This window comes from Tenrec ecaudatus, chromosome 5, assembly GCF_050624435.1.
Source record: "Tenrec ecaudatus isolate mTenEca1 chromosome 5, mTenEca1.hap1, whole genome shotgun sequence".
Classification (NCBI taxonomy): Eukaryota; Metazoa; Chordata; class Mammalia; order Afrosoricida; family Tenrecidae; genus Tenrec; species Tenrec ecaudatus.
This window is the reverse complement of record NC_134534.1, coordinates 88048624-88061719: the sequence shown is the minus strand read 5'-3', so window position 1 is coordinate 88061719 and position 13096 is coordinate 88048624. Positions and strand designations below refer to the sequence as shown.

General features: G+C 38.9%; 1 protein-coding gene across 2 annotated transcripts in view; it reads left to right on the top strand.

The window, feature by feature from the left end:
• The window catches only part of CA8 (carbonic anhydrase 8), a 149925-nt gene that overhangs the window by 22115 nt on the left and 114714 nt on the right, over window positions 1-13096 (top strand). For both annotated transcript variants that reach the window (XM_075550691.1, XM_075550690.1), the window contains exon 3: window positions 6342-6466. In XM_075550691.1, the coding sequence (XP_075406806.1) occupies window positions 6342-6466 (125 nt within the window). The remainder of the gene's footprint in view (window positions 1-6341; window positions 6467-13096) is intronic.

Genomic DNA, 13096 nt, shown 5'->3' with positions numbered 1-13096 from the left:
AACATGGGCTCAAGCATAGAAATAATTGTGAAGATGACTCAGGACCAGGCGGTGTTTTGTTCTGTTGTGCATAGGGTTGTTATGGCTTGGCATTGATTTGGTGACATCTAACAACAACAACAATCCAGTTGCCTTTAAGTAGATTTTTAATTATGGTGACCCATTATCTTATTCTTTGGTTAGAAATCAAGTGTATTAACTGTTTAAAGGACTTCCATGATTATATCGCTCCCCTCTTTAAAGGCTTTGAACACTGAAAGTCACAGGTGTTGTTATCTGACCTCTAACTTCATAAGCAGGGAAGAGGAGAATCGCCATCAGCATCAGTCCAATGCTGATTCCCAAGAGGCAGGGGTCAGGCATGCCCCCACCCTACTCCCTCCCTTGCTAATTCTGATATGAATAATCCATCTTACAGCACTTTCTATGTCTCTACTGGGTATGGTAACTCATTGCAATGGCCACCCAAAACTCACAGACTATACTCATGACTGGAGGGTATACAATTCAGGATCAGAAATATTCAGGACACAATTCTTGCAGTCAGGACAGCCTCTTCATAGCCGTGCCAGAAGACAAACCATTCTTTGGTCCTCAGTCTCTCAGCTAAGTGCCATGTTGACCTCTGCTTTGCTTAGGCAATGCTGCAGAGCTCTTTTAAATCTGCTGATAAATGTCCAAAGGGAAGTAGCAAGCCAGTCCACCATAAGTCTCAGTCCAAAGGCAGTCAGTTCTAGCTCTGTGGATTAGCAAACTCAGCTCCCCAAATCAAGTGCCTGGAAGAACCCCACTCTACAAGCAAACTCCTGCCTGAAGGCACTCAACTTTACTCACTCCGTGAATCAGGAAGCCCACTGCTCTGTCTCCTGCTCTGGCACTTGGTTCTGCTGATGCCACACCTCTACTTCTCTGGTGTCACAGCTTTTTGTCTCTAGATTGAGGATGTTCTGTGCACAGGGATTTTGGCATTCAAAATATATACTCCATTTCCTACTTGATGGTAGTTAGACCCTGCTTCTACTGCCAAGATAGCTAATTTTATACACAGCAGGATGTCAAAATTGACCAATTCCCTCCTGAGAGTCCAAGTTTTACAATCTCAAGTAATCCTAATAAGTTATTCACAATGAAATCATATATTCTGTCACCATCTTCTCTCACCTTCTCTTGCCAAGACTGAGCAGGATAAGAGAAAATAAATCAAGTCTGCTTGGTTCCACTCATTTGGTGGGCATTATAAAAATGATGGCTAGAAGAGCCATATTAGCTAATTCAATGCACTGCACATGCATTTGGTTATTGATGACCTCCACCTTTTTCTGAGACTGTATCTAGAATGAATTTTTATCAAACATTTTCTTAGAATTTTCTTTGTGATACAGTAGAGCTAACATCTACTTTGGAAATTCTTCCCTGAGCTCTGATTCCTCAGTCTTGGCCTTGACTCTTTCTATGAGCTCTCCTATGTGTACGCTCCCCTTCCTGCTCCTGAAGCCCTCTGCTTAGAGGTCTACTAGGTTTGATTCTTCAGGAACCCAGCAAGGCAGTAGAAGGGCTATCCTTCTCACCTTTTATAGTTGGTGGGCATGGCATGGAATAGATCTGAAACTTGTTTACTAGATTTCAGAATCAAATGGATACAAATAGTTGGCCTTTTGAACAACAAATTTCATCCTAAATAAAGGATTGTAGATAGGTTAGATAAGTTTTTGTTGTCAGCTGCAATAGAATTGACTCGGACTTATGGTGGCCGAATATATAATGGAAAGGAATGCTTCCCAGACCTGCAGCATTCCCATGATTAGTTGTGAATCTGACTCCTGTGATCCATAGAGCTTTTACTGACTAATTTTTGGAAATAGGTCACTATTCCTTTCGTGCTAGTCTCTCTCGGTCTTGGAGTCTTACTGAAGCCTGTATAGTACAATAGCACCACATAAGATTCCACCAGAGTCTCAAATCTGAGTTTGGTTTATTGGCGGGGTTGGATTTGAATCTTGATTTCCTGCATGGAAGGGTGAGTTCTGTCACTGATATATGTACATCAAGTGTTTTTGAGGTTCCACAATTATGCAGGCACTTCCAAAGGGGAACACTTAATCTATAAATTTCTCTTTAAATAACATTAAAAAATGAACTCAGTTTATTTTACAATTGTGTTTCTTCAAGGAAAAGTACCCTGTCATCAGTATGAGTTTAATTGTCATTTTATTGAATGTCATGACATCACAATTAATAAACCTTTCACGTAGTGAACAAAATTCATTGTGCAGAATTTGATATTCATAAATGTATAACCAGGATTCTCCTTTTAGTGGGACTGATTTCTGGTAGGAATAATTTCCTAATGTACCTGTATAGAACAAAAGCAGACCAAAGCCATTGGATGTTGCCAAATGGCTAAATCAGCCACAGTTTACCAGAAACACTCTGCCCGTGCTCCTAAAACAACACGGAATTTAGTAGCGTGTGCACTCACTTGATTGTCATGTGGTTTGACCTTGCACTGTTCGTCTGCAGCGAAAGTGAAGGGCGCCCATGTTCGTGATTGTCCTTGTTTCTCGGAGGATCAGCCTTGGGCAGAATGCCTCACTGTCAGCTTGATAGTATGAAAGATTCCCGAGGCCAGTGGTTTTTGTTTGGTCAAAATTAGTGTATTATAAGCACTGAATATTGTGCTTGGTACAATATAGGTGCTGAACATGTTTGCTGAAAAGAGAATACATAGATGGACACTGTCGGTACTGTAGGTTAGAGGCTGGGCTATTAACCACAAAGTTCATGGTTCAGCTCCATCAGCTGCCCCGTGGGAGTAAGATGAAGTTTTATACTATGATGAAGATTTATGGTCTTGGAAACGCTCTGTTTCTGTGAGTCTGAATTGACTCCCTGGAAGTGGGTTTGGTTTTGAGTTGCAATTCTTACTATCCAAATGTGAGTCTGTTCAGTTTGAATTTTCAGGGGCATTTAAAGCATATGCTTTATCACAAATTTTTAAATGACTATTCCTGTTAAAACAGAGCCAGTTATCCTGTGAGCGGCTAACTCAGCAGTTCACAGCTACCAGTTTTGCCTATGAAAAAGATGAAATTTTCTGCTCCTAAAATTATGTAAAGTCTCAGAAACCAAAAGGGGTTGTTCTGTTTTGTCTTATAGGGACTATGAGTTGGAATCAACTCAATGACAATGGACTTGGTTTTTCATTGTATTCCTGGTCAAAGGAGCCCGCGGGGTGCTTTGGGCGCATGCTGGACTGCATGCTTCCAGGCTGGTGCCTCAACCCCACCAGCTGCTCTGAGGAATGGAGACAAGTCTACCTTTTCCTGCAGAGTCATAGTCTCAGAACCCGATATAGAATTGCTGTGGGCTGGAGTCGGCTTGATGGCATTGGCTTCGCTTTTGTTGATGAAGTATTGAGCATCTGTGAGGGGGAAAGATAATGTTTTTAAAGCATAGATCTCTTTTTGTTCCCATGATATCTCTGTCAAGACCAGCTGTATCATCTGTTTCCTGGAGAAAAAAAAATCGAAAGCTGTTTTATGTGGTTCACAATGTGGTATAGGTGTGTATGTGCTCTTGGTGTACAAAATGAAAGAATTTTGGAGACAACTTTTTTCCCATTTCACATGTGCTTTATTTTATTGTGTTACGTTTGCTGTTCCCTGAGTGATGCGGTCACGGTGCCGTCTCTGGGACCATTTTATCACGTTCTTTTAAAAGTCGAGTGCTGGAGAACTCATACCCGAATCTCTGTGTGGACAGTCTGGGCGGGGTATGTTCTGCAGTCCTGAGATGTAAACTGAAGTGTGACATCAGGCACACCAGAAACCTTCCTTCCTTCCTTCCTTCCTGGCTTAAGAGATGGATGAGGTACACAGGGGGTAAATGCAAGGTCTCCTTTGTTTTTTCTCAGTATCAAGTTAGGGAAAGATGAGATGTGAGGTTACTCAGAATGTGGTAATCTGTGTGAAATAAAAACTTCTTTTTTTTTTACATTCTTAAATCCACCTACTAGATTCTTTTGGAAGAGTAAGAAAAAACAAGCCTGGGACGAAGCATAGAATAGCTGTAAACAACTTGATCTATTTATTTATACTTTCTTTTATTTAATTATCTTGGGAAAAAGGATGAGATATAATACTCCGTGTGTGTGTGTGTGTGGGGGAAACGGGAGGGGGGAAATGTAGGCTAGAGATCCAGACTTCAAGAATTCATTATTTTGTAGTTTATTCTCGTAGATGCGGAAAGCTGGGTTTCTAATCAGAAGATTTACATTTCTGGCTCCATGCCAGCTCTAGAGGGCAGGGCCTGGCTATTCATAGCCTTCTCAACTGCATTAGTCTCCCTGGACAATGGAAATGATGACACTGATCTGCCCTATATTTGCTGTATGATAAAGCACCTTGAGGGTGAGTGAAGTGATACTGTCTTAAAGACCAAGCATCTCACCATCTTCCCTTTCTATGAAAGACTGATCCACTAGAAAATGAAAATAAATCTTTATTACAGATGCTTTTTTTGGGTGTGTGGTCGAGCTATTAGAAAGCTCAGAACTAAATGTGTGGGGCACCTTTATCAAGGGCTTTCTGACATGGATATTTGAATAGCCTCATTTCTCAGCCTATTTTCTGCCTTTGTCTTTGTTTCACTCTTCCCCTTCCTTGTAATTTGTGCGATCCTGCTATATATAATATAGGTACCTTGATGTAAGTAGCTTTCAACAATGCTTGGAACAGGTTTTTAGAAGATACAACCAAATTATACCACAGCTTTCAGAGAAAGAATGGCTAACAATGTTTTTCCTGAAGAGAATGCTTTGGGTCCTGCTATTGCTTCTACAATGACAACCAAAGGTGGATGATAATCGACGTCAGAGTTCCTAGTTTTAGGGTCTGGGGTGCGATTGGGAATGAGGCTTAGGATGAATTTGGTTGTTCCTACACCATTTACACAATTTTAGAGGAGATCCCTTAGAATTGAGTTTGCAAGAAAAGAGTGCCCTGTATTGAGATAACTTTTGTCATGAAACTCATCATATTTGTATTAGCCTCCAATTTTAGTTTTTAGTGTTTAACTAGAGAAAAATTTTTATTGTTTCGTGACAAGTACTTATAGAAATGTTTTCCATCTCCTTTGAGGTGTCTTGTTCGAAATAAGGTTCTGAGTCATATTTAGAAGTTAGAATGAAGACGGAACTGTTACTTGTGGGGATACTTTAGGTTCTGTCAGCATTCTGTCGATAGTCTATGGGAGTTGCTGGGTGAGATTGTAGTTCAAGTCCATCTAGTGGCACCTCAGAAGAAAGGTCTGGTGACCTGGTAGTCTGCTTCCAAAAATCAGCCTCAGAAGACACTATGGAATAATACTACTCTGACACATCTGGGGTTGCTCTGAGTCAGAATCGATTCAAAGGCAACTTTAAAAAACATATGACTTATATCAGTGCTATTTCATTTGCACTGTATTTGCTGGTGAGTAGTTGTCTGAATTTTAAGTATGATTTTCTTCTTGAAAAATCAGATTGTTTTAATAATGGTGCTCTCTTTCTCTTTAATAGTAGTTCTCTTTATAGAATTCTATTCGCCCACATCTGTTTTCTAACTGGAAAAGTTAGTAGGACAAATGGATGACCTGTAATCATGATTTGATTTATTAATAGGTCTAGAACCAATATGGGTCAGTGTGAAACCTATATATATTGGTGCCGTCTGGGCAGGGCTAACTTTAAGTCTCAGGAAGGGTTGATATAGCTATATCATTTATTTTTCTTGTTTATATATATAATTATACAAGTTGTTAAAATACATATATCATTGCTAAATATTTCAGTTTTTGATAATACATCTGAATGGCTGGTAGAAGAACTTAAGCCAGTTCCTACCCAGTACTATTGAGTTCATTCTGACTCCGCACTCACTGTCATAGAGACCCTATAGGGAAGAGTAGAATTGCCCCTGTGGGTTTTCAAAACCATTCATTTTTCCAGGAGTAGAAAGCCTCACCTTTCTCACCCTTCTGACCCCCTAGCAACCTGGTAGAGGGTTTCTGAGGCTGTAAATCATTACAGGAGAAAATAGCCTCGTCTTTCTCCCAAGGAGTTGCTGATGGGCTTGAACTTCTGACGTGCAGTTAGCAGTCTAATGCTTACCCAGAAATGCCACCAAAGCACATTTTAGCCTACTCCAGTTTAAACTTACCTCACAGTCATGATACAGTTTTCAGTATAAATTTAATCTTGAGCAACTCAAGAAAATCTGACAAAACTACCCTCCATGTTATACTACTGTTCTTATTAAGTATGTTTTCAATGTATTTAAGTATAATTTATTTTCTTTTTCCAGTTCTATCAGGAGGACCGTTGCCTCAAGGGCATGAATTTGAACTATACGAAGTTAGATTTCATTGGGGTAGAGAAAACCAGCGTGGTTCTGAGCACACTGTTAATTTCAAAGCCTTTCCCATGGAGGTAAGAATAAAGAATCTGTAGTAAGACTCTTACTGTTCATATAATTGCTCAGTGATTTATTGAAAATTGCTTAGCTTAAATGGAGATGCAAAGCTCCTGAGTTATCGGCATATTGAAACAAGAAGTTGGTGCTTCATGAAAAGTGAGCTTGGGTGGTCCATGGAGCTTCACGTGTACTTTAATGAGACTGGAATATGCATGGTCTTACATAAGTTATTTGTCATAATGGTAGCCTGCAAATATAAATTTCCTTTAGAATTATTGTTTTGTAAAATTTCTGCGGTTTAGCAGGCCACTTTTATAGATGCTATAAATTATAAATGGATGATGAACCATAAACATCTACTTGGAGAAAAACAGTGATTAGAAGTCTAGTTTAGCTCTTTAAAATTGATAGGTTGCTTTTATTTATCATTAGAGAAACAGAGTGTGTCATCTTATTTTTTACGTTTTACTGGCATATATTTAATGTGCCATATAACTCAAGGGATTAAATATAATAAAAAGAGTTGTACAATCATCACTGTAATCAATTTTAGAACTGTTGGTTCATTTTTGTGTCTGTTATTATTGGCTTCTCGTTCCCACCCCCGACCGTCCCCGTCATACTTTTAAGGAGTGATTAATCTAGTTCCGGTCTCTGTGGACTCCATATCCTGGATCTCATGGGACATGTGACAAAAAGCCCACAGAGACCATAAAATAAAATGCAGAAAAATCTTAACGCAAAAGAAAGTAGAAGATGATAGCAACTAGAATTTAAATGGGTAAAAAGGGAAAACAAATTGATGTTAAATTGCAACCTAACCATAGCTGCAGTAATGCACTTTCCAATGCCCTCAGAGGGAAGATTATTCACATGCCTCGTCAGTGGCCTACGGGCATCCAGTGGAAGCTTAATATGGTGGGACTCTGCAAATGGATTTTAGGCTTTCGATCTTCCATAGCTTTCTGCTAACCAGGTGCTCAGAATTTAGGCTTGTCTTCTTGAAATTTAGGTTGTATGTAGATGTGTCTTAATTTTCTTCAGCTTCAACCTGAACTTACAGATGAACAATTGATCTGTTCCACAGTCAGTCGCTGGTCTTAGCTGCTAATACTGAGCTTCTCCATTGTCTCTTCCCATAGATGTAGTCAGTTTTATGTCTGTTTCTTCCATGTGGAGAAGTCAACCTGTATAATTACGTTCTGTGTTTTGAAAACAAGGTATTTGCTATGACAAGTCATTAATTTTTTTTAACATTTTATTAGGGACTCATACAACTCTTATCACAATCCATACATACATCAATTATTTAAAGCACATCTATACATTCTTTGCCCTAATCATTTTCAAAGCATTTGCTCTCCACTTAAGCCCTTTGCATCAAGTCCTCTCTTTTTCCCTCCCTCCCCACTCCCCCCTCCCTCATGAGCCCTTGATAATTTATAAATTATTATTTTGTCATATCTTGCCCTATCCTGTGTCTCCCTTCACCCCCTTTTCTGTTGTGTATCCCCCAGGGAGGAGGTCACATGTAGATCCTTGTAATCGGTTCCCTCTTTCCAACCCACTCACCCGCTACCCTCCCAGTATCGCCCCTCACACCCCTGGTCCTGAGGGTATCATCAACCCTGGATTCCCTGTGCCTCTAGCTCCCATCTGCACCAGTGTATATCCTCTGCTCTATTGAGACTTGCAAGGTAGAATTCGGATCATGGTACTGGTGGGGGAGGAAGCATTTAGGAACTGGAGGAAAGCTGTATTCTTCATTGGTGCTACATCACACCCTGACAAGTCATTAATCTTAAAAAATCTATCATTTGCTCTCTAGCTCTGTTTCTTTAACCAAGACCATATTTTCCAACTACAGTTCCTTTCTCATTATTTCCAACCAGTGCATCTTCATTGCATGTTGGATCTATTTCTGATGGAAGATGTTGGTAGAATTCTTTGAATTTCTTCATCATTAACTTTTGTGGTTGGTAAATAAATTTGAATAATAATTATATTGATTGAATTTCCCTGAAGGCAGATGGATATTATCATGTCACAGACAACATTGTACTTCAAGATCCAATTTTGAAATATCCTTTTTTAACTATGAATGCTATCCCATTCCTCGAGATTGTTTTATTCCAAGTATAGTAAACCCTGATTTTCTGATTCAAAATGGCCAATACCAATCCATTTCAGCCTTTTGCCTAGACGGTTGATTTTTATGTTTGCAGTTCATTCTTGACTACTTCCAATTTTCCTAGATTATTGCTTTGTACATTCCAAGTTCCGATTACTAGTAGATTTATGCAGCTGTTCTCATTTTGAGTCATGCTCCATCCAGCAAATGAAGGTCTCGCACAGGCTTTACTCCATCCACATTACCCCATGCATGTCATTATAGTCGATTCTCCTTTGAAAAGGCAGGCAGCCAGTCCTTCATCATATTTTGAGTGCCTTCCAACCTCAGAGGCTCATTTTCTGGCACTATCTCTGACAATATGCTTTTCATGAAGTTTCCAGTATCTGACATTGTTTCAATGCGATTCATAGGGTTTTCTGTGGCGACTTATGAAATGGACAGCCTATTCTTTCTGTATAGTCTGTTCTTAGTTTGGAACCTCTGCTGAAACCTCTTCACTCTGGGTGACCCTGTTGTCACTTCAGTGTTGCAGCATCACAGCTATCACATTATGACAAACTATCACATTACGACACAACTGACAGACTGTTTTCACTCCTGTGACTGATTAGACTGTTTGAAAGGTGTGAGGTCAGGTAATGCCAGGCTCCCTATCTTGTTTCTAAGGAGTTATTTGCTTATCCTAGATCTTTTCACTCTCCTTTCTTTGTGCTCACATGAGATGTAACCTGTTCCTCTAGACAGTGCCCCGCATAATTCGTAGGCCTTTTTCAGGCTCTTTACTCTTTTTGTGGATTGTTCTGTGGGTTGGCTGTAGTCTAGAATTTTGCCTTCAACCTCATTCATTTGGCCTTCTATTTATTTGATTCTTTTTTCCCGCTCGTTTAAAGTGTTATCTAATTCTGTTATTTTTATATTCATCTTTTGGATTTCTACTTTTTAAAATATATAAATCAATGATTTGAGTATATTAAAAAGATATGTGCAATCATGGCCACAATCAATTTTAGAACATTTTCTTCATTTCTTTTTCATTTTTTATTTATTTAATTTTTTAATTTTCTTCATTTCTATACCCATACCAACTTCCTCTAGAATAACCCTAAAGCTATTAATCTAGTTACTGCCTCTATATATTTACTTATCTTGTATTTCAAATAAAGAAAATAATATAACCTGATCCAAAAATATTATAAAAATAAAACATAGAAAAACCTCAATTCAAAAGAAGACAGAAATAATAAAAATAGAACAAATTAAAAATGAGTCCAAAGGGAAAACACATGGTAAGGTGTTAAAATTTAACCTTATTAGCTGAACATAAATTCACTCTCTGATGCACTCTGTCTGCGTCCAGAGCTACTCACAACCCTTGTCAGTGGTCTGAAGGAATTCAGTGGAGGCTTATTTCCTGTGGGTACTCCTGAAATGGGTTTGGGCTTTCACTGTCATCCATTGTCTATGGGGGCAAACTGGGTGCTCACAATTTAAGCTGTAATACAATTCCCTCTTTGATATTGGTTCTTATTATCTAAATTCCTTGGGTCACAGTATAAGTTACTTCTTTCAGTGTTTTTATTTTCGGATATTATTTTTGACATTTTGGCATTCTGGTTTATAAGTTCACTTTTTCCAATTGTTGAACGTGTCTCTATATCATTTTTGTGAATTCTTTCCCTATTAATTCTAGATCCTTTCTTGTTTGGGAAATTCCTTTGCACTTGGATGTTGTTCACTTGCTTGTGTCTCTTGTTGTTGGTTTTCATATGCATTAATATTTTATGCTGCCTAGGCTGCGTCATATGGGAGTAGTTAGCTCTACTGGGTAGTTATGGCTTCCTTAGTAGAGACCATGAATCGATATGAGAAAGAAGGCGAGGCCCAAAGGAAAAGAGAAAAGGAATAAGGAGAAAAGAGGGAAAAGATAATAAAATTAGTAAAAAATAAAAATATATTTTAAAAGGGTAATAGAAATTTTAAAAGAATATTAAAATTGAAAAAGAAAAATTATGGTCAATAGGAGGGGATAAAGAAACCAGTGTTTGGTTGGGAATCTTCCTTAGCTCAGATGTCTGGTAGCTGTTTTAGGCAGAAGAAGGACGAGGCTCTGGTGTGGGTGCAGGGTGCACGTCTCTGGAATTCAAGCTCAGGGTTTTGCAAAGCATGGGGCTCAGGGCTTGCTGAGTGGGCACACATCTGTGGTGGTGGGAATGTGCATTGTTGTTGCCGTGGCAGTGGCAGCCTGGAGGGCTGGGAGTGTGTAGTGGTGGTAGTACTGTCTAGGGTGGTGGGTGCAGCGATGGCCATGGCTGGCACTCAGTAGTGGCAGCGGGGTAGCAGCAGTGGTGGCTCCCAGAAAGGGAACATCTGGTGGCAGTAATGGGCAACTGAGAGAGACACTGAGTGCCTTATGCGCAGCTTTGCTCTTTCCTCCCTTTGTTCAGCCTGTGCCCACAGCCTTTGCAACATGGACACCTTGGTTCACTTCGCTTTGAAGTTGTGCTCCAAGTCCAAGGGACAGGCTTTCCGTTCCTGTGATCTTCCACTGATTGTTCTAGAAGGATCATCATGCGCTTTTATTTAAATGCCCACTTTGCTCAGAGTAAAGAGCACATTTTGAGTGTTCCTCATCTCTGGATTTCATCTTTGCTAGTATGACTATTTTGACCCAAAGATGGAACATCTAAATATAATAATTATCATTTGGTATCCTGGAATCGGCCACATTCCTAACCCACTGAACCTCGTGGACATAGAGATGAGAATTAAAAGCTTGTTGCACAGTCTCTGCAGAATAACTGTAGAAGTGTTTTCACATCTTGGTTGAAAAACCACACACAAAAATCTTACAAAAATGAATTTCCTGAATTTTAATGAACACTTGTTTTTCACTCCATAAAATTATAGTTCCTGTTTTGATTTAGCCTGTTTATTTTCCTATTCATTTAAATATATTTAGTGAAGAAACATTGCAGTTTCCTGAATAGAAAATAAATTATGAAGTCAAACAAACAGAAATGTTCTTTTAGCTGCACCACATTAAGTTTCAATCTGCTTTTCCCACTCAGGAAAAGAAATGTAGAGGGCTAAGTTGACCTCTGAATAAGGCATTGTGAACTGCCTTTAATTTTGCAGGGTATTTAAAATTTATTTCAGTAGATTACTCATTGCTAATATTTGAATATGTATAAAACTGGAAAATAAAATTTGAAAGAATTTGTGTGAAGTCAAAATTCTGATAGGAGGCAAATTTGTAGAAAAATTAACAGTCGTTCTTACAGTGTTTGACTGCTAACCACAGGATTGGAGACCTAAAACCAACAATCACTGTGAGTGAGAAATATGCAGTTATCTGCTCCTGCAAAATATATAGTATTGGAAACTATATAGAGCCATGACGAAGTTATCTTAATAACGGTGGATTTTGGTTTGGACAAATAAATATGAAAAGTTATTAATGAATAGATTGATTGGCATTCATTACAAATCAAACATCTTTTAAATTGGGTTCTACCATATTAACTCTACAACAAAATAACATTTCTTAGATAATCTATACCTTCAGATAATAAACAATAGACTTTGACATGAATATAGAATCAGTGGCCATTCCTATATACCATTGACCTGTCCAGCTGGCCAGCCAGTGTTTCACAGACCCCGAGAAGAGCACTAAGGGCCATCGATAAGTCTAATAGCCAAATCTTAGAGCTTTTATTTGGGCAGGGTTGGCGAGGGGTTGATCTGAACACAGTGCATGTTATTTGCCTCCTCGTACTTTTTATTTTTAATCGATGAGCTTTTCAAAGATATAATTGATTACTTTTGTGCCAAATTAAAGGACTTCATGCCTGTATATATGTGATATGACCCCAAAGAACCAAATCCCATGGTTTGGACTCGTAGCAACCATATTGATCATAGCAGTAGAACTTTATGTATTTCTGACACTAAACATCTCAGCCTTCTGAACACCTCATCTTTCTCCTGTGGAGCAGCTAATGAAATATTTATCTTGCCTTTAGCAGATCAATACTTAATGCACGGCTCCACCGGGGTTCCTCGCAGGAGATAAGTTGTTGTTGGTTGGTGTCATCGAGCTGATCCCACGTTATAGCAGCGTTGTGCACGGCAACATGAAACACTGCCCCGTTCAGTGCCATCTCATAATTGTTATGTTTGAACTCATTGCTGCAGCCCCATTGTCAGCCCATCTCATTGAAAGCCATCTTCTTTTTCACAGACCCTCTAATTACCAAGCATGATGTTCTTTTCCAGGGACAGTAGTATCTCCTGATAATAGGTGAAAGAACATGAGATGAAGTCTCACCACTGTCGCTTCTAAGAGGCGTTCTCCTAAGGAGCATTCTAAGTATACTTCTTCCCGAAAGGAATTATGACCATTCACAACAGTTAGGTGTATTGAAGGGATATTTCGCCACTTAGAGTAATACAGTTTTGTTTTCTTTTTAAGTTTTGACATGAAAAAAAAGCAAATCTAAGTTTTAAA